The sequence below is a fragment of the Rattus rattus genome, chromosome X (genome assembly GCF_011064425.1).
Source record: "Rattus rattus isolate New Zealand chromosome X, Rrattus_CSIRO_v1, whole genome shotgun sequence".
Taxonomy (NCBI): Eukaryota; Metazoa; Chordata; class Mammalia; order Rodentia; family Muridae; genus Rattus; species Rattus rattus.
In genome coordinates this window covers 67,165,245-67,188,166 of record NC_046172.1, presented here as the reverse complement: position 1 = coordinate 67,188,166, position 22,922 = coordinate 67,165,245, and the positions used below count along the sequence as shown (strand labels likewise).

The 22,922-nt window shown below is 39.3% G+C and overlaps 1 protein-coding gene across 1 annotated transcript in view; it reads left to right on the top strand.

Moving 5' to 3' along the window:
• Positions 1 to 22,922, top strand: part of Zdhhc15 (zinc finger DHHC-type palmitoyltransferase 15) — a 95,332-nt gene that overhangs the window by 32,130 nt on the left and 40,280 nt on the right. Inside the window, exon 3 of the mRNA XM_032889412.1 lies at positions 21,591 to 21,685. Within this exon, the coding sequence (XP_032745303.1) occupies positions 21,591 to 21,685 (95 nt within the window). The remainder of the gene's footprint in view (positions 1 to 21,590; positions 21,686 to 22,922) is intronic.

Here is a 22,922-nt window from a genome sequence, read left to right as displayed (position 1 = left end):
ATTTTTAAAAGCTCGATGTAACAATTTGGGAAAATGCAAAGAAAGCCAAAATGAGATATTATTTTACTCCAACAAGAATCGCTGTTATTCTCTTAAGATGAAAAGAGAGGCCTCATACCAAACCAATGACTCATCGCAGTGAACATTTGCAAGCAAAGAAGTGTGGACAAATGGGTATACTGTGGGATACACTGTAACATGCTACAGTTTCCACAATGAGATTTTTTTCTCTGATGTAGGAGAGGTTGCAAGAGTGTGGGATTGGCCCTGCACCCTTCCTCACTCTAGTGCACAGGAGACAAGTGGTAGATCCAGCTCTCCCACACTTGTATCCTTGGGATTGAGTCACCCACAATTTCCACAATGTGCTGGGCTGTTAACCCAGGTACTGTAACTGGTTAGGGGCAGGGTCAGCTCTTTTGCTTTATGCTTTCAGGGCTAGGTCTCTGGTGATGCCCAGATGAGGGGTATGACCTGTTCTACACAGCCGTGACAGGTGGCAGTCCAGACCAGGAACTGCCTTTGGTGGCAACAGACATCTGCTATTGCAGGGCCACAGACCAGGACAGGGTCCCCAGTATCACAGGCCAGGACCCCACCATGGTCCCAGGTGGCATCACTGGCTACACACATCGGTCCGTTCTTCACTACCCTCGAGTCTCTAGTTCTTCCTTTCCTCATTGTGTCTACATCCTTCTGTTTCTTTCTCTTCCATTTCTCCACAACTTACTTGCTTCTCTTAGTGGCACTGGGATCTCTTATTTTCTTCAGTCATCTCAGGAATGTATGTCCCACCTGGGCATTATAGTGCCCAGCAGGGCTTCTCTTGGGCATGGTCTGACCCCCAAGGCCTGTGTGGTGCCAGACTGGTGGCAACCTCAAGGTACCAGTCAGGGCCCCATTGTGCTGGTCTGGTAGTCATCTCAGGCCTGTTCCTCACCTGGCCTACCCAAGTGGACCCCTGTGAGGATCATCTGTCTCAGTTTCACTTTTGCATGGGGTCTGTGGTCCCAGGTGGTGTTCTTCTAGTCTCCAGCTTGATGCCCATCCTGGGAGCCTGTCCAAGCCTGCCTGGCACCAGACTGCTAGTCAGCTCAGGCTTTCTCCCTGTTCAAACTTTGGTCGTCCTTCTTGTAGTCTGTGGATTGCCATCTTGGGCAATTCAAGCTTTTCGGCTAATATCCACTTATCAGTGAGTGCATACCATGTGTGTTCTTTTGTGATTGGGTTACCTCACTCAGGATGATATTTTCTAGTCCCATCCATTTGCCTAAGAATTTCATGAAGTCATTGTTCTTGATAGCTGAGTAGCACACCATTGTGTAGATGTACCACATTTTCTGTATCCATTCCTCTGTTGAAGGGCATCTGGGTTCTTTTCCAGATTCTGGCTATTATAAATAAGGCTGCTCAAGTGAACATAGTGGAGCATGTGTCTTTTGTTATATGTTAGGGTATCTTTTTGGGTATATGCCCAAGAGGGTATAGCTGGATCCTCAAGGTAGTTCAATGTCCAATTTTCTGAGGAACCTCAGACTGATTTCCAGAATGGTTGTACCAGTCTGCAATCCCACCAACAATGGAGGAGTGTTCTCTTTCTCCGCATCCTCGCCAGCATCTGCTGTCACCTGAGTTTTTGATCTTAGCCATTCTCACTGGTGTGAGGTGAAATCTCAGGGTTGTTTTGATTTTGCTTTTTTTATGACTAAAGATGTTGAACATTTCTTTTTAGGGTGTTTCTCAGCCATTCGCATTCCTCAGCTGTGAATTTTTGTTTAGTTCTGAACCCATTTTTTAATAGGTTATTCATTCTCTGCGTCTAATTTTCTGAGTTCTTTGTATATTTTGGATATAAGGCCTCTATCTGTTGTAGGATTGGTAAAGATCTTTTCCCAATCTGTTGGTTGCTGTTTTGTCCTAACCACAGTGTCCTTTGCCTTACAGAAGGTTTGCAGTTTTATGAGATCCCATTTGTCGATTCTTGATCTTGAGCATGCCATTGGTGTTTTGTTCAGAAATTTTTTCCAGTGCCCATGTGTCTTCGAGATGCTGCCCTAGTTTTCTTCTATTAGTTTGAGGTATCTGGTTTGATGTGGAGGTCCTTGATCCACTTGGACTTAAGCTTTGTGCAGTGAGATAAAAATGAGTCAATTCTCATTGTTCTACATGCTGACCTCCAGTTGAACCAGCACCATTTGTTGAAAAGTCTTTTTTCCACTGGATGGTTTTAGATACTTTGTCAAAAATCAAGTGACCATAGGTGTGTGGGTTCATTTCTTGGTCTTCAGTTCTATCCCAGTGATCTACCTGCCTGTCTCTATACCAATACTCATACAGTTTTTATCACTATTGCTTTGTATTACTGCTTTAGTTCAGGGTAGTGATTCCTGAAGTCCTTTTTATTGTTGAGGATAGTTTAGCTATCCTGGGTTTTTTGTTTTTCCAGATGAATTTGCAAATGGTTCTGTCTAACTCTTTGAAGAATTGATTGGAATTCTAATGGGGATTGCATTGAATATATACATTGCTTTTGGTGAGGTGGCCATTTTTACTATATTTACTATGTTAATCCTGCCAATCCATGAGCATGGGAGATCAAAGTTCTTGCCATATAGACCTTTCACTCGCTTCATTAAAGTTATACCAATTTTATGTTATTTGTGACTATTGTGAAGGGTGTCATTTCCCTAATTTCTTTCTCAGCCTGTTTATCCTTTGAATAGAGGAAGGCTACTGATTTGAGTTAATTTTATATACAGCCACTTTGCTGAAGTTGTTTATCAGGCTTAGTAGTTCTCTAGTGGAACTTTTGGTGTGACATCATTATACTATCATATCATCTGCAAATAGTGATATTTTGACTTCTTCCTTTCCAACTTGTATCCCTTGATCTCCTTTTTTTGCTGTCTGATTGTTCTGGCTAGGACTTCAAGAACTATATGATAAGTAGGGAGAGAGGGGCAGCCTTGTCTAGTCCCTGATTTTAGTGGGATTGCTTTTAAGTTTCTCTTCCATTTAGTTTGATGTTGGCTACTGGTTTGTTGTATATTGCTTTTACTATGTTCAGGTATGGGCCTTGAATTCCTGATCTTTCTAATACTTTTACCCTAAAGGGGTTATGAATTTTGTCAAATGCTTTCACAGCATCTAATGAGATGATGATGTGATTTTTTTTGAGTTAGTTTATACAGTAGACTGCGTGGATGGATTTCTGTTTATTGAACCATCCCTGCATCCCTGGGATGAAACCTACTTGATCATGATGGATGATCATTTTGATGTGTTCCTGAATTTGGTTTGTGAGAATTTTACTGAATGTTTTTACTTCGATATTCATGACAGAAATTGGTCTGAAGTTCTTTCTTTGTTGGGTCCTTGTGTGGTTTAGATATAAGAATAAATGTTGCTTCAATGAACAAATTTGGTATTGTTACTTCTGTTTCTATTTTGTGAATAGTTTGAAGAGTATCGGTATAAGGTCCTCATTGAAGCTCTGATAGAATTCTGCACTAAACCCATCTGGTCCTGGGCTCTTTTGGGTTGGGAGACCTTTAATAACTGTTTCTATTTCTTTAGGAGTTACTGTACTATTTACATGGTTTATCTGATCCTGATTTAACTTTGATCCCTGGTATCTGTCTACAAAATTGTCCATTTCATCCTGATTTTCCAGTTTTGTTCAATATAGGCTTTTGTAGTAGGATCTGGTGATTTTTTGAATTTCCTAAGATTCTGTTGTAATTTCTGATTTTGTTAATTTGGATAGTCTCTGTGCCCTGTGTTAGTCTGGCTAAGGGTTTATCTATCTTGTTGATTTTCTCAAAGAACCAGCTCCTGGTTTTGTTGATTCTTTGTATAGTTCTTTTTGTTTCTACTTGGTTGATTTCAGCCCCGAGATTTATTATTTCCTGTCTTCTACTCCACTTGGGTATATTTGCTTCCCTTTGTTCTAGAGCTTTTCTTGGGTGTGCTGTCAAGCTGCTAGTGTATGCTCTGTCCAGTTTCTTTTTGGAGGCACTCAGAGCTATGAGTTTTCCTCTTAGCACTGCTTTCATTGTGTCTCATAAGTTTGGGTATTTTGTGCCTTCAGTTTTATTAAATTCTAAAGTCTTCAATTTTCTTCTTTATTTCTTCCTTGACGAAGTTATCGTTGAGTAGAACATTGCGTACCTTCCATGTGTATGTGGGCTTTCTGTCATTTTTCTTAGTATTGAAGACCAGGCTTAGTCTTAGGTGATCTGATAGGATGCATGGGGTTATTTCAATCTTCTTGTGTCTGTTGAGGACTGTTTGTGACCAATTATATGGTCAGTTTGGAGAAGGTACCATGAGGTGGTGAGAAGAAGGTATAGTCTTTTGTTTTAGGATGAAATGTTCTATAAATATCTGTTAAACTCATTTGGTTCATAACTTCTGTTAGTTTCTCTATGTCTCTGTTTATTTTCTGTTTCTATGACCTGTACATTGATGAGAAGTGGTGTTGAGATCTTCCACTCTTATTCTGTGAGGTTCAATGTGTGCTTTGAGCACAATGTTTCTTTTATGAATGTAAGTGCCCTTGCATTTGTAGCATAGATATTCAGGATTAAGGGTTCATGTTGGTGGATTTTTCCTTTGGTGAATATGAAGTGTCATTCTTTATCTTTTTTGATAACTTTTGGTTGTAAGTCAATTTTATTAGATATTAGAATGGCTACTCCAGCTTGTTTCTAGGACCATTTGCTTGGAAAGTTGTTTTCCAGCCTTTTACTCTGAGGCTTTGTCTGTCTTTATGACTGAGGTGTGTTTCCTTTATGCAGCAAAATGCTGGGTCCTCTTTATGTATCCAGTCTTTTAGTCTATGTCTTTTTCTTGGGGAACTGAGTGCATTGCAGTTAAGAGATATTAAGGAATAGTCATTGTTGTTTCCTGATATTTTTGTTGTTAGAAGTGGAATTATATTTGTGTGACTCTTCTTTTAGGTTTGTTGCAAGTAGATTACTTTCTTGCTTATTCTAAGGTGTAGTTTCCCTCCTTGTTTTGGAGTTTTTCATCTATTATCCTCTATAGGGCTGGATTTGTGAAAAGATGCTGTTTAAAGTTGGTTTTGTCACGGAATATGTTTGTTTCTGCATCTTTGTTAATTTAGAGTTTTGCTGGATATAGTAGACTGGGTTGGCATTAGTGTTCTCTTAAGAGGCTTGTATGACATTTGCCCAGTATCTTCTGACTTTCCTACTCTCTGGTGAGGAGTCTGGTGTAATTCTGATAGGTCTGCCTTCATATGTTAGTTGACCTTTTCCCCTCAATGCTTTTAATATTCTTTCTTTGTTTTCTGCATTTGGTGTTTTAACTATTGTGTGACAGGAGGAATTTCTCTTCTGGTCCAAACTATTTGGAGTTCTGTAGGCTTCTTGTATGTTTATGGGCATCTCTTTCTTTAGGTTAGGGACGTTTTCTTCTCTAATTTTGTTGAAGATATTTACTGGCCCTTTAAGTTGGGAATCTTCACTCTCTTCTATACCTATTATCCTTAGGTTTGACCTTCTCATTGTGTCCTGGATTTCCTGGATGTTTGGGCTAGGAGCTTTTTGCGTTTTACATTATCTTTGATGGTTCTGTCAATGTTTCTATGGTATTTTCTGCCCCCAAGAATCTCCCTTCTATCTCTTATTCTGTATTCTGTTGGTGATACTTGCATTTATGACTCCTGATCTCTTCCCTAGGGTTTCTATCTCCAGAGTTGTCCCCTTTGTTCTTTCTTTATTGTTTCTATTTCCATTTTTAGATCCTAGATAGTTTTGTTCAATTTCTTCACCTGTTTGTTTGTGTTTTCCTATAATCCTTTCAGGGATTTTTTTTCCTCTTTAAGGGCTTCTACTTGTTTACCTGTGTTCTCTTGTATTTCTTTAAGGGAGTTATTTTTCTCCTTCTTAAAGTCCTCTATCATCATCATGAGATGTGATTTTAAATCCAAATATTGCTTTTCCAGTCTGTTAGGATATCCAGTATTTGCTTTGGTGAGAGAACTGGGTTCTGATGATGCCAGGTAGTCTTGGTTTCTGTTGCTTAGGTTCCTGAGCTTGCCACTCACAATCTGGTTGTCTCTGGTGTTACCTGTTCTTGCTGTCTCTGAGAGTGGCTTGGTCCTGCTGTAAGCCTGTCTGTTAGCACTCCTGGAGACCTGCTTTCTCCCAGCTGGATCTGGGTACAAAAAGCTGTGGAACCAGGTCAGCTCCAGGTGCAGGCAGAAACCAGAAGGGTCCTGTCCCAAACTGCTTCTGTGTTCGTGTGTCCTGAGGCCTCCAGGCAGGTCCCTCGGAGCAGAAGTGGTGGTCTTACCTCAGCTCTCAAGTTGAGAATCCTCCTGGTGACTGGCTCTCAGCTCTAGGTGCAGGCAGAAACCAGAAGTGTCCTCCCCTGACTTCTCCTAGGTTCCTGTGTCCAGAGGGCTTTATGCAGGTTCCTCTTCGGCCAGGAATGTGAGCAGAAGTGGTGGTCTCCCCTTTGCTCTCAGGATTGTCCACACTTCTGAGAGTCCAGCTCTCACCCCACTTGATTTGGGGTACACAGAGCTGTGGGACCGGGTTAGCTCAGGCACAGGCAGAAACTGCTCAGTGAATTTTTAATATGGGTCTATGATTTATTTGATTAAATGCCCCAACGTGAACTTAAAAATCAAAAATTAATTTTGTTCTCTATATTAATAAACATTAGAACTTCAGGAAGTACAATCCTCCAGTCTTGAGTGCTCAATATATTTGAATATGGCTATTGAGAGAATCAAAAATATTAGTCTGACAAATTAAAATTGTTCTTTGTTTTGCTAAATGTCCAAAATCTATGATTAGAAATTTAAGGACAACCACATTTTAAAATGTATTTGCTGTCTAGTTTTGTCAGATTTATTGAGATATGATTTATGAAAACTTAGACACCCAAATTAAGTATTCAGGTTGATGACATTTGAAATATATAAATAATGATGTAAATACCACCATAATGAAAGCATAAAATATTAACATTATCTCAAATTATTCCATCTGCCCCATTTGCAAACAATCCTTTCCTCCCTCTGGCCATCACTGACTTTATTTTTTTGTCCCATACAATTTTATCTTTTCCTAATGCTATATAAATTGAAGCATACAATGTGTAATCTTCGATATTTGCCATCCTCGTAGTATTCCATTCAGTATTCCTCCACGGAACTGTATATGAAAAGTTTCTTGCTTTCTATTGCTGATTAGTAGTGCACATTACAACTGTGCTGCAAATCACTCTTTCATTCACTAGCTTATATACATTTGACTTTTTTCCAGTTTTGAGCTACACCGAATGGAGCTGATAAAAAAAATACATGTACATGGATGTGGACAGTGGTAGAGTACAGTTGCCATGTGCTATGATTTCCAGGACCATTAAAAATTTGAAAAATATGCCTTTGTGGGAATATGTCTTGATTTTTCTTGTTAAATACTAAGGAGTAAGATTTTGGGCTCATGTGATGTGTTTAATTGAATAAGGAACTATCAGAGTGTTTACTTCTGTGGTTCTACCCCTTTTGCTTCCCTACCATTGTATATGGCAATTCTAGCTGGTCTAAATCCTCCCTGTCACTCATCCTCATTTTTAGCTTTATTAGTCTTTTTTTAAATCATTTTACTGTGTATAAAGCAGTGTCTCCTTGTGACTTTGATTTGTGGCTCTGTAATGACCGCTGATAGCAATCATCTTTTCGCATGTCTCACTGCCATCTAACTCTTTAGGGGGAAGTATCTGGTTAAGTCTTTTGCCCATTTTATTGATTTGCGAAAGATCTTTAAATGTCTGGGCACAGGTTGTGGTTTTCAAACAATTTGTTTTTCTTTCCATACCACACAATTAAGATCAATGAGAGGGTGTTGCCAGGAAGGATCTTTCTATATAAGAAAAACAAGTCTGAGGGAGTTTTTTGGCAATAAGATGTGTTGAGTCCCCTAGGCATTGATCGATTCTGTATTACTTCAGCTATTCAAACAATAGCTAGACAACTGGTTATTAAAGGTGTTGTAAAGAAGACATGAGTGTTTTCTACACCACTGTGCCAAATAGCATCCCAGATGCCGTTAAACTTTGAAATTTAATGATATTAAAATAAAGTCAGCACCATGTACTTGAGAAAGATTCATAGGGTCAATCAACAAAAGGTAATACATTCTAAGGGGACCAACCTGTGCTTGCTAGTGTCCCTGTCACTCCAGAGACAATCGATCCGTAAATCCCTAGCTGCTATGTAGACAACAGGTAATCTCTGCTTCCCTTTAAAGTCTGCTGTGAATAGTCCTGACAGTGCTGAATCAATGCATTCCCTTAATTCAAATTGTACATGCAGAATAATGATATTCCAATTATCTACTTGGAGCTATGAGGGAAGCCAAAGACTGTTACCCAAAAGATTAGCCCTGTATGTTCTTATGTCCCCTACATGAATGAATCAATGAAAGACTGCTCAGCACCAAGTAGAGGACTAGAAACAAGCCTTTTTCTTCATTTTTAACAAGCCATGGTCTTTCTTCCAGTAAAGTCTGTGTAGTTCTTATTAACATCTTTTAAAATATAAACCACCAAGAGTTAATAAAAAAAAGAAGAAGAACTATATATTCAGTTATTTGAATATGTCAGATGTATCAATGCATTGAAATATAATACTCATAAACACTTTGTGATACAAGCATTTTATGCGTGTATTATAAATGCTGTTTTTCAATACATCTAAATATATTTTGTATTTATTACATACATGCATATTCATATGTACATATGTATGGCTAACTGGCTTCTCAAGGACATATAATTTGGAAGGGATATTTTGTGGTATATGGCATGAGAGTCTTATGGGTATATATGACTATGGCTGTGGGCACAGGTACCACAGCACATGTATGGACATCAAAGGACAAGTTTTAACCGGCAGTCCTTTCCACCTTGTTTGAGGCATGCGCTTAAACCATGCTAGCTGGTGGAATGTGGAGATGGATGCCTCTGAAATAAAGAGCACCTGCTGCTGTACAGGACTCAGGTTTGGTTCACAGCACCCATATCCAGTGTCTCCCAGTAACTCAAGTTCCACATGATCTCCCCTGGTCTCTGGGGGAACCTGCATACATGTGGTACATATACAAACACAAGCGTGTGCGACACACACACACACACACACACACACACACACACACACACACACACACACACACACCTAAATACATCTTTCAAAGTGAAACAGACCAGCTGGACCATGAACTGCTGAATATCCTGTCTCAACCTCCCATTTCCTCTGCACATGCTGGGATTGTAGGCAGTTATGCTTGGGCAACTGCATCCTAACTCATTCTCTTGTCAAACCCATTTACCCACTGTGCCGTCTCCCCAGCACCCCTTTGAGGTTCGTCTTTCTTCTAGGAAAGAACCCTAGGGCCTCAAACAAGCCAGGCAAGTGTTCTACTGTGAGAGCATTACCCCAATCCAAGGATACATTGTTATTAAATAGCAAATTCCGAGTTCAAGCCAATTGTTTCCAAATTCATTGTTTTACCTGACATCCCAATGTTAGACATATTTAACATAGGAAAAAAGCTGAAAAAGACTTCATATTAGTTAGTTTGCTCTGACAAAAGCAAAGTAAAAAGGGGGGATTTATTTTAGCCCATAGTTTGAAAGGTTCCAGTCTATCATTTTGGGGAAAGCATATTGGTGGGAGTATAAGGTTACACTGCATTGACAATAAAGGACCAGAGACACAAATACTTCACCTCAACACACTTATTTTTCACTTCTTATTCAGTCTGAGAGCCAAGTCCATGAGATGATGCTCTCCATATTTGGGGTAGATTTTTTTTACAGTTAAAGCTTTCTGGGTACAGCCTCACAGACACAACCAGAAGTGTGTCTCCTAAGTGATTCCAAATCCAATTATTTTGACAAAGATTAATACTATAATTCACATTCATAAACATATGTATTTTGTTCTATCGGTATTGTGTACCAACTCCTAATGCACGGGGACTAGACAGATCTTTGGAACTTGAAATGCCAAGAATTAGGCTATTGGTATAGTTCAGTGGGTGAATATGTACCTAGTTTATGTACAGTGGAAAGAGAGACTGATCTACTTCATACCAATGAAGATGAAGCTCCATTTTGCACAATGGCTGCTAAATTTATATGATAATCCTCAAGAGCTGGGAACATAGGTGGGAGCTGAAGACATTGCTCAGTGGTTAAAAGCACTTGCTGTTCATGCAGAGGACCCAGGTTCAATGGCCTGCACCCACATGGAAACTGCAGTTCCCAGGGATGATGTGTTTCCTTATGGCCCCCTCAGGCACAGCACACAAGTCGTGAATGTGTGTGCAGGGAAACACTCATACATATAAGAAGAATACATATTTAAAAAAACTTAAAAATAGTAGCATAACCAGCTTTATAAAAAGTTTATCTATATTGATGAGCAGTAGGTCCCTAGTGGATAATTAGGAGAAATCAGTATACTTTGGACGAAAGCCTAACATCTGAAGTTGACATTAATGAAAAAGGAATTATGCTTTTCAAAATGTAATGCCACGTGTCACCAGGATATTATGCTGATATCAGAGAAACTCCTAGGGGTTAATTAGGTAAACCGTGGAACCAGCTGATAAAAATTCGAATGCTAGGGTTAGATAAACCGTGAAATGAACATGTGAGTTGTTCTTAAATTTTCATCAAATATTCTGTAAACCTTGAGCAAAAAAAAAACTATGAGACTCTTTCCTTATTCTCGTGACTCCTTCAGATATCTGCTGCACAAGCTCCGGCCCGGTTGGTGTTCATAAAGCAGTGTAAGGAAAGTAAGGCGATGTATTTAACTTCAGGATCAACACCTCATTGTTAGCGCCCTGCTCAAACGGAGATGTAACTGCCTAGCTGACAAATTTCACCCTTATCATAATCTGAGGATTTCTCTCCTGAGCCAAAATGGAGATTTTAATAAGGACTCTCAATTGCTAGATCCACAACTGCTGTTCCTATTTGAATTACAGTGCATAATTGCAAGGTACTCCTCTCTCCCAATTTTCCCTCACTACCAACACAAATGCTTTTAGTCATCAACCGGGATGAAAGATGTTACAGAAAATAATCTCTTTTTAAACTAAAGAGTCTCTAACAATAGCTTTTAAAGAAGAAGAAAAAAGGTATGCTAGATAATTGCCGCAGTAACAGCTTTGGCATTTGTCTGGGGATGTGTAGCAAAGCCGCTTTACTTTCTCACTCTGCTGCTCATCTTGCTGCGTTCACAACACACTATGACATTCATTTTGAGGCACACAAGGATGCATGCGCAAGTCCCCCCTCCCCCGCCCCGACACACATACACATTTCCCACTACCTCCTAAGAGCCAAACAAAAGGGAATCTACTGTCCAAAGATGTTGCTAATAACAACTTCTTAATGCTACTTCCAGCATGTAATTTTAGCTTCCATGATTTTATCAAGGTGTTTATGAAGCACTATTTTAGAAGCTATCCCCATAATGACTATTCACATCACAACACAGAGATGACATACAGAACAACTGCGTGCTTAGAAGAATTTTTCCTTGGCATTTGGCCATGTTCTGGTCATCTTGCAAACCTCTGCATCTGGTTAAAGAAAAGAAGAAAAGACACATAGAAGGCTTTGGGATTTCAGGGTATAAAAGTAACTCTAGTGGCTTCTGTTGCCCCCCAAGTAATCACAGCCAGATAAGTGAAGGGCTCCACTGTGCCTGTTTTCTGAAGGGAAAAAAAAAAGCATGTTTTCCCATTTCATTTCTACGTCAGTGAGTAGTGACAGCTCCAGGTTACAGTTCACAAGCTATTTGATTTCTCTGGTGATTTGAAACCTCACTGGAGCAACTATTTAAAAAAGATTCAGTGTCCCCGTGGTTTACAGGATGAGTATTCTAGACACAAAATTAATTGTAAAAAACTATGCCAACCAGGTATGCTGACTTGTGTTTGTAATTCCAACACTTGGGAGAATGACATAGAAGAATTGCCATGAGTTTGAGACCACCCTTAGTTATATAGTGAGTTTCAGATCAGTTTGAACTACAATGTAAAAAACTGTCTCAAGAAATAGCCAAAATGAGAGAGGCACAGGAGAGAGGTGTGCTGCATGTTTTTTAATGCAGAACAAACTAGAGGTGCATATACAAGAGCAAAGGTCAAGAACCTTGTCTACACAGAGGGGTGCACAAACATGAGAATTCTGAGTTCTCTCTGTATTTCAAGAAGAGTCACTTAAAAGCACTGGCCAAGATGTAGTTATTGTCTGCCAGGGATGTTGGAGCAAGTGATTCAGTCTTTGGTAAAGGATGAACCCTAATTTTTTTATTACGTTTTAAAATGTAGTGTGTGTGTGTGTGTGTGTGTGTGTGTGTGTCTGTGTGTGTCTGTGTCTGTGTGTCTGTGTCTGTGTGTGTGTGTGTGCATTAGGAGAGAGCTTGTACGAGTTGGTTCCCTTTTTCACTCACTGGGTCCTGAGGATCCAATTTAAAACATTAGGCTTAACAACTTAGCGGTCTCAACTACCCTGCACACTGAAATTTGAGAATTTCTGCAAAGCAACCCAGTAGAAGAAAAAGGGTCCTAAGTGTATGCAAACCTGTCAGAAATACTCCCCATTCCCATAAGAAGTCCCATTAGGAGTCCCTTAAGAACACAAAGCTATACAACCATAACATATATGCAGAAGACTTAGTTAGGTCAGACGCATACAGGGTCTATGGTTGCCCTTTCAGTTGCTATGAGCCCCTATGAGCCCTGGTTAGTTGATTCTGTGGGCCTTGTTCTCCTGGTGTCCTTGACTCTTCTGGTTCCTCCCCCTCATCTGCAAGGTTCTCCTGGCTCCTCCTAGTGCTTGGCTGTGAGTCTCTGCATCTACTCCCATCATTTGCTGGACAATGTCTCTGATCACAGTTGGGCTAGGCACTGAACTATGAGTATGGCAGAATATCATTAGGAATCATTTCATTGGCTTTTTTCCCCAGTTGTATTTGATTCTATCCTAGATCTCTGGGCTGCCAAGCCTCTAGTTCCAACCCATACCGTCAGTGTCTGGCGTGGGCTCCCTCTGGTGATGTGAGCCTCAAGTTAGACCACTCATTGATTGGACACTCCTACACTGCTCTAGCTAAGTTCAAGTACTATATTGACTAGATACGGAGAAAGTGAACAGCCTGGTCTTGCTCCAAACATTAGTGCAATTGCTTTGATTTTATCTCCATTTAATTTGATGTTGGCCATTTGCTTGCTGTAAATTGCCTTTATTATGTTTAGTGTCTCTGATCTCCAAGACTTTTTTAACATAAAGGAGCACTTGAACTGATTTTATCAAAGGCTTTTTCAGCATCTAATGACATGATCAGGTTTTTTTTCATTCAGTTTGTTTATATAGTGGATTATGTTGATGGATTTTCATGTGTTGAACAATTCCTTCATCTTTGGGATGAAGCCTACTTGATCATGACGGATGATCTTTTTGCTGGGTTCTTGGATTTGTTTTTTGAGTATTTTATTGAGTATTTTTTTCATCAATGTTCATAAGAGAAATTGCTCTGTAATTTTCTTTGTTGAATCTTTGTGTGGTTTGGGTATCAGGATAATTGCAGCCTAATAAAATAAATTTGACTATGTTCTATGTTCTGTTTCTATTTTGTGGATGATTGGACTATTTGGGGGGAGGTTGGGAAACTTTTAATGACTGCTTCTATTTCTATAGGAATTATAGATGTATTTAAATTGTTTATCTGATCTTGGTTTACCTTTGGTAAGTTAAGGGTAGGTAAGTAAAGAGATATTGAGAACATTATCTATCCATTTACATTTGATTTTCCAATTTTATGGCATTTGGGTCTTTGGATTTCCTCCATGTTTATTGTTATTTCTGCCTTTTCATTTCTGATTTTGTTAATTTGGATGCTCTGTCTCTGTCTTTTAGTTAGTTGGATAAGGGTTTATTTATTTTCTCAAAGAACCAACTTCTTGTTTCATTGATTCTTTGTATTGTTCTCTTGGTTTCTATTGTATTGATTTCAGCTCTGAATTTGATTATTTCCTGCCATCTACTTATCTTGAGTGAGTTTACTTCTTTTTGTTCTAGAGCTTTAAGTTGTGCAGTTAAACTACTAGTATGAGATTCTCCCTAATTTCTTTTTGGAGGCACTCAGAGCTATGACTTTTCCTCAGCACTGCTTTCATTGTGTCCCATAAGTTTAGGTATTTTGTGCCTTCATTTTCATTGAATTATAGAAAGTCTTTCATTTCTTTCTTATTTCTTCTTTGACCCAGTAGTCACTGAGTAGAGAATTGTTCAATTCCATGAGTGTGTAGGCTTTCTGTTGTTTCTGTGGTTGTTAAAGTCCAGCTTTAATCCATGGTGGTCTGATAAGATACAAGGAGTTATTTCTATTTTCTTGTAATTATTGAGGCTTGCTCTGTGACTGACTGTATGGGCAGTTTTCAAGTAGGTTCCATGAGGTGCTGAGAAGGCATATCGTTTAGTGTTTGGGTAAAACACAAAAGATAGATTAGGTCCATATGTAGATATGTTAGATCTATTTTTTCATAATATATATTAGCTCTAGTATTTATTTATATATTATTTTTTGTCTCAATGATCTGGCCATTAATGAGAGTGGATACTTTAAGTTTCCCATTATTGATATGTGAAAGGTCAATGTGTGATTTAAGCTTTAATACTTCCTTTACAAATGTGGGTGCCCTTGTGTTTGGAGCATAAATGTCAAAAATTGAAATATCATCGTGTTTGATTTTTACTTTGATGTGTATGAAGAGTCCTTCACCATCACTTTTGATTAATTTTGATTTGAAGTCTATTTAATGGCAACACCAGTTTGTTTCTTAGGTCCACTTACTTGGAAACGCTTTTTACAACCCTTTACTATAAGGTAATGTCTATCTTTGATGTTGAGGTATGTTTCTTGTACGTAGCAGAAGGATGGATCTTGATTTCATATCCATTTTATCAGTCTGTGTCTTTTTATTGGGGAATTGAGTTCATTGACATTGAGAGAAAACAATGACCAATTCTTGTTAATTCTTGTTATTTTGATAGTGTGTGTGTGTGTGTGTGTGTGTGTGTGTTTCCATTCTTTTGGTTCCACTGGTGTGAGATTATTGACTATATTTTCATGTGTGTAATTAACTTCCTTGGGTTGTAGTTTTCCTTCTAGTGTCTTCTGCAGTGCTAGATTTGTGGGTACACATTGTTTGTTTGACCTTGTCATGGAATATCCTTTCTCCATCTATATATAGATGGAATATTTTGCTGTGTATAGTAGTCTGGTCTGGCATCTGTGATTTCTTAGAGCAGCACATCTCTCTAGGCCCTTCTGGCTTTTAGAGTCTTCATTGAGAAATCAGGTATAATCCTACTAGGTCCACCTTTATATGTTACTTGACTTTTTTTTTTACAGCTTTTAATATTCTTTCTTTCTTCTGTGTTTTTAGTGTTTTGATTATTATTTGACATAGGACTTTCTTTAGACTTCAATCTATTTAGTGTTCTTTAAGCTTCTTGTACCTTTATAGACATGTCCTTTAGGTTATGAAATTTTCCTTCTTTGACTTTGTTAAAAATATTTTCTACACCTTGGAACTGGGATTCTTTTTCTTCTTTTCCTATTACTGAGTTTTGATTTTTTCATTAGTCCCAGATTTTCTGGATCTTTTGTGTTAGGAATTTTTTAGATTTAACATTTTCTTTAACCAATATATCCATTTTTTATATCATACCTTCAATACCTGAGATTTTTATCCTATAACTTACATTCTGTTGTTGAAGCTTGCCTCTGTAGTTTCTGTTCACTTCCTAGATTTTCCATTTTCAGAATTCCCTCAGCTTGTGTTTTATTACTTTTATTTTCAGTTTTATGTCTTGAACAGTGTTATTTATTTTGTTCACCTGTTTGACTTTTCTTGGCTTTCTTTAAAGGATTTATTTATTTCCTCAATTGTTTGTGTTTTCCTGGGTTTCTTTAAGAACCTTTATCATCTTCACAAAGATGGTTGGTTTTAGGGTCAATTTAATTGTGCTTCAGCTGTGTTGAAATATTCAAGTCTTGTTTTCCTAGGATAGCTGGGCTTTAGTGGTGACATATTGGCCTGGCTGTTTTTAATTTTATTATTACAGTGACATCTAGGCACCTGGGTTTGTTGATTTCTGAGTAGTCTTTGTCGGAAAGGTGCTTTACTCCTCCGTTTCTGTTTATTCTCTGGTCTTCTAACTAGAGCGTCCTGTGGTTGAGTACAGTCTCTCTGATTGACTTGGGGGCTGGACTTCTGATGGTCAGGATGGCCTCTGGTGTAGCTGGGGGTCCTTTGCAGGAGTTGGCGCCTGTGGTGTTGTAATAAGGAATGGAGGGCTGGTCTGGTACTAAGAAATTGGGTGTGGTCCACCAGCAAGCAGCCTATATTGGGTTCTGGGTGCTGGTGTGGCCTCTGGTGGAAAAGGAGTCTTCCACCACAGATATAGGCCAGGATATGGTAATAAGGAAAGGGAAGAGCTGTTGTTGAGTGTAGCCTAGGTGGTCTCTAAGGGGGAGTCTTTGTAGTCCCCTTACCTGAGCAGGGGTCTTAGCTGAGGATCTAGGTACCAGCCTGGCCTCCAATGGAGGACAAGGCTTCTGCCAATGGTGGGAGCCAGTATAGTGTCAAGGAGAGGAGGGGCTGTTGTGTGTAATCTGGGCAGACACTGTTAGAATGTTTATGGTCCACTAGTAGTGGGTTTACCTGGGGATCTTGCTGTGGCCTCTTTTGGGACACAGGGCTTCAGCCAGAGGTGAGGGGTGGGAGAGAGTGATGAGGAGAGAAGAGACTATTGGAGGGGGAGCTGTTTTGAGTGCTGATGTGGCCTCTGGTGTAATAAGGGGCTGACACAGGAGATACAGGACTGGATATGGTGACAAGGAGAGGAAGGGCTGTTGGGGGTATGTGGTCTACGGGTGGCTTGCCTAAGGATCTGGGTGCTGGAGTGAGCTCTGGTGGAGGAGCAAAATCTGTAAGTTTTACTGATGGCAATTTAACAATAGCTGTGGAGTCCAGTTTGAATGGATATACATCTGCAAAGCAATTCTTATACCTAAGACTCGGGGAGCATTGCTGATGAAGGGGCAGAAAGATTGTAAGGGACAAAGATCAGGGGGGGTTGTATGAAATTATGTGTCCTAGTAATATCGGAAGCTGTACCCATAATGTCGCACAAACACAACTCTACAAACATGAGATGAACAAGGACAACAACAATTGACATGCAAAGGGAAAAGGGAAAAAGTGCAGAAACTACACAAAGAACAGGAGGCAACTAAGGAATCCTGAGAGCAGTCTGTACCATGGAGTAGCACACCATTTCGCTGTTCAATTCCAAATGCTCAGCCCTGAAAACCTGCATACAAGTGACCTTCAAAATACTGAGCAATTACATTCAGGAATATATATTTTTTCAGGGACCATATTAATTATGTATCTGGAATAGGCAGGAACAGCTTGTCTGTAAAAAGAAGCTGGTTGTTAATTAAGGATTAAATAATGGTTATTAGCACAGTTGGGTTGACCTGTGTAGATTAAGTATGATTTTTTTTTGAAGCTTAAAAGAAATTTTAAACAAATTGAAAATAATTAGAACAATTTTGGGTTGAAAAGCATGAACATAGTTTCAGGTGTTCCTGTTAGGGAGAAAAATAAACATTTAAATAAAGAAGCATGAAAATTTTGGGTTAAAAGGCATGATCACTGTTTCAGGTGTTACTGTCAGAAGAACACGCATTTAAACAAAGAAGCATGAATTCTTGGGTTAAGGGTTTCAGGTGTTTTTTCCAATTCTCAGTAGCAAGAGCTCATCTACTATGGTTTGCTTGGTGGGCTCTTTTCGCCTAAGTGGAGGGTGGGGGAGCCTGCTCTGCCACAGACACTGGCCTTTAGCTCTAGGTCCTTTTTTACCCCATGTATGTTTTTTCTTGGCTGGTATTGCTACAGTGTTTGTGCTTTTTAACCCAAAATTGTTCTAAATTTGTCAAATTTGTTTAAAATTTCTTAAAGCTTTAAAAAAATCATATTAATTTACTCCCCACAAGTCAAACCAACTACACTAATAACCATTATTTAATCCTTAATTAATAAAATAATACTGTCTACTTAAGCCAGTTTCCTTTTATAGACAATCTGTTCCTGCTATCCCAGATACATAATTAATATGGTATTTTCTTCCTCAGCCATTTAAAGCAGTTAAATTCCCAACCCTTCCGTCTGCTTTCCTTAATACAACACAGGTAACTTTCCACTTAAAAGATTCCCTTCCCCTGGGTCCTGCTAAGACTGAACCCCAGTGAACTAGACTGTCGGGGGAGGGGCGGCAATGGGGGAGGTGGGAGGGAACACCATAAGGAAGGGGGAGGAAGGGATGTTTGCGGAAACCGGAAAGGAATAACACTCAAATGTATATAAGAAATACTCAAGTTAATAAAAAAAAAAAAAAGATTCCTTCCAGGACTAAATTCATCAAGCACCCTTGCCTTTTTTCTAGGACCATAACAACAGACCATGATGTGTTCCCAAGCAAATTGTCACAGGCTTAACATGTACATTACCCCTTCCTCCTGTGCAGACATGCTCCTACTGGGGTTCTGCTTCGATTATGATTATTCTACAGGTTTATCTCTACAAAAGGGGGAAAGACAGCACTGCCACCACATCTGCAGGACACTTAAGACTCAATAATGAAAGGTTCCCCCACGGAGGTTCTTAATGAGAGGGACATTGCTTGCCCAAACTGTTTACTCATGATGAAAATGGGACATCCAGTTTGCTCAAGGTACCAGAGATTAAACATCTTTTGAGGAAGAAATGTTCAGGAAGGAAACTTATTGGCTAAATCCTTGGGGCCGGCCCATTTAGATACCTCATTAATATAGAGAACTCTGGGTTCTATGTTACTCAACTAGTTGTCAAGGTCCTTATGTGGGGTGTTGTGATCACGTGCTCCAGGACAGGAATTGCCAGGGTTTCTTAATCTGCTTGGCCTTTCCAGATTTTTGTCTGATGAGAGAGTTCCACTTGCCACACAAGTATACGGGATAATTTGGAGGAAGGAAAGGTGGACATGTAATTATGTTAAAATATCAAAAATAAAAGAAACAATAGAAAAAGGCATACCTTTTGGCCTAGCAATCTGATTCAGGGAATCTACTCTGTAGATTTCCTTTTGGTTTGTTTGTTTGTTGTTTGAGACAGGGTTTTTCTATGTACCCTTGGCTGTTCTGGAACTCACTCTGTAGACCAGGCTAGCATCAAACTTAGAGATCTACATGCCCAAGTGTCAGGATCAAAGGTGTGTGACAACACCACTCTATTGTTTCTATAGATGTTTATACATTTGCTGATAATGTACATATAAAATATTCATGGAACCACTATTTGTATTAGCAAGAGAAAGCAAAAATTCAGTGTGTAATAAAGATGGTCTGCTTCAATAGAGTATATAATGCATCTTTGCAATAGAATCCCATGCAACTATTTTTTGAGAATTTTATAAATGTATACAATGTGTTTTGATAAAAAAATCTGCCTCCCACTCCTGTCCCTCCAACTTACACCACTCACCAAATTTCTCTTCCATCTTCATATACTCACTTTTTCTTTAACAGACAATATGATCTTATAGTACCTGTGCCTATGCACATGGGTATAGGGCCACTCACTAGATCATGAACAGTCTATTAGGGATCTCATCTCTGAAAGAAACTGACTTTGGTTCCCTCAACTGCTACCAACTACCAGCATCTCCTCAGCTCAGGGAACCTCTTGGTCCCCTCCCCCGTACATGTTGGGGGTTGAGTGGCTTAATCTTGTATACGTCTTATGCAACCATAGCTCTATGAGTTCTTATGTGCAACAGCCCTCTTGTCAGAAGCCAATGTTTTAGATCAATCCTTTCTAACCTCTGGCTCTTATAATATGACTGCACTCCCACACATAACGGTACCTTAGCCTTTGCAGGAAGGCATATGATGGAGATGTTCCATTTAAGGCTGAGCACTGCATTTACTTAAGAAAATAAGAAAGATCACTCTTTCCAAGTTATATAAAGTGAAATAATCCCAGATAAAAATAAGCAATAAAGAAGGATGTAGCAAAATATTGTGTACGGACTACTTCTCTGTGTCTGCCACAACACCCTGGGCCATTTTATAAACATAAACTCTGAAGTCATGGCTTAGAATATAACTGAATAGGATAAGACTTTCATTGGATACTCCTCTACCTCAAGTTTTAAACTGTAGGAATCTTTAACTTTTCACCAAAAAAAGACAGTTAAATTTTTAAATGTCATAGAGATGCTTGCTGGTTGCTTGTATTTATATAAACATGTGAGAAATTCTGGAATGATCCACACCCTTGACATGAAGAAGTGAACTATCCATGTGGAGTAAACCGTTGGCTTTTATTCTGTGTGGGAAATCGAGGTTTCATAATCTCACATGTGAACTGTTTTGTACGAAAGGGCTGGGACTGAAAGAGTAGATGTATGAAAGAATCAACCTTGTTGTTAATTTGGCCTTGAATTACATCATTCTCTTGAGTCGTTTTGATGGATTGACATAATATCATACCACTCAGGGCCTTGAAACACTGAAGTGATTTTTCATCTTGTAACCAGCTCTCTGGAGAATACCAAAACTGAGCTGTTTAAAAGAAAAAAAAATATGAGAAGACAGGCAGGAGAGTCATGTGGACATCCATTTCAAAGGTACAACTTACACTTCTGAGTTGTGTAGTCAATGGAGCTACTGAAAACAACTTTGGACTTAGAGACAGAAGTTCTGTATTTTATGTCAGGGTACATATTACAGACTGTGTGACCATGGTTAATGAGTTCTCTGTCTGACAGTTAATTACCGGCCCTATACTGTTATCTATCTCAACAAAGTTACTGAGAAAATAATATGAGGTGGCATATATAAAAATATGTTGTAGGCTGGCCCAATGGCTCAGTGGTGAAAGCGCTTGCAGCCAGGCCCAATGTCCTGCATTCTCTCCCTGGAACCCATATGGTAAAAGGAGATGACCGATCCCCACAAATTGTCTTCTGAGTGGCACATATGTGCTATAGCATGTGTATACATACACAGACACACACACACACACACACACAAATTAATATTTTTTTAAAAACATGCTGTAAACTCTAATGAAGTGCACATTGTATCATAGCCTTTTCCTACCTGTGATGGAAGAGATAATGACAACAGCTAAAACAGCTTTCATAGATTGACATAAAGGGAAGTTCCTCTCTTTAGTCACAGAATCACAGGAAAACTTTGAAAGGATAGAACTTCCAGAAATTCTCTGGTTCAAACTTTGGTGTTCTGCATGTATTCTTATCTGTGCATGGAAAATAGTAACACTCGGCATTTCATAGTAATACCAGAGAGTCCACAGTAATAGGAGAAAAGGGACATTTGTTGCTTACTTTTGTTCTTGTGAACTCTGAAAAGGATGGATTAAAAGTGTTAACATCTTTTTTTTTTATTTCAGTTATCTACCTCATACTCTATCATGCCATTTTTGTGTTCTTTGCATGGACCTACTGGAAGTCTATCTTTACACTCCCACAGCAGCCCAACCAGAAGGTAAGAATATTTGTTGCTTCAAAAAGTTAAGAACAAAAGAAACTAAAGATACCAATAAAACCAGAAGAGAAGGAAAGGAAGAATAAATAGCTTTCCTATTCCAAAGAAATTCAGGCCGTTTTGTCTTTTTTTTTTTTCCAGACAAGGTCTATCTGAATTGTCCAAGCTGGCCTTAACTTCTAGCCTACAGTCACCCTCCTTCACCTCTCCTGAATAGCTGGGACCAAGGATAAACAGAAAGGGAATCACTCTGAGGAATTAAGGATATACTAGGCTATTGCAGGAGTTTGTGAAATCATCAGCCTTGGGTATCTTTAAGACTAGAAACCCATTGTCTGTACTGGGAATCTGATTAAAACAAAAAGCCACTTTGATTATCAGACCACATCTAGTTAAATTCTATGAAGTTGTATTATTTTATAATGACACCCAACAAGAAACTAGAAGGCAACTATGAGAAAAAAATTAAATTGTGAATCCAACCCTTTTAAGGTGTGGTCTCTTGAATCCATGTGTTTGTTGCACTATTTTTTTTTCTTTTTTCCCCCATCTTTATTAACTTGAGTATTTCTTATTTACATTTCGAGTGTTATTCCCTTTCCCTGTTTCCAGGCCAACATCCCCCTAACCCCTCCCACTCCCCTTCTTTATGGGTGTTCCCCTCCCCATCCTCCCCCCATTACCACCCTCCCCACAACAATCACATTCACTGGGGGTTCAATCTTGGCAGGACCCAGGGCTTCCCCTTCCACTGGTGCTCTTACTAGAATATTCATTGCTACCTATGAGGTTGGAGTCCAGGGTCAGTCCATGTATAGTCTTTGGGTAGTGGCTTAGTCCCTAGCAGCTCTGGTTGTTTGGCATTGTTGTTCATATGGGGTCTCAAGCCCCTTCAAGCTCTTCCAGTCCTTTCTCTGATTCCTTCAACGGGAGTCTGTTCTCAGTTCAGTGGTTTGCTGCTGGCATTCGCCTATGTATTTGCTGTATTCTGGCTGTGTCTCTCAGGAGAGATCTACATCCAGGCTCCTGTCAGCCTGCACTTCTTTGCTTCATCCATCTTGTCTAATTGGGTGGCTGTATGTGTATGGGCCACATGTGGGGCAGGCTCTGAATGGGTGTTCCTTCAGTCTCTGTTTTAATCTTTGCCTCTCTCTTCCCTGCCAAGGGTATTCTTGTTCCCCTTTTAAAGAAGGAGTGAAGCCTTCACATTTTGATCATCCGTCTTGAGTTTCATTTG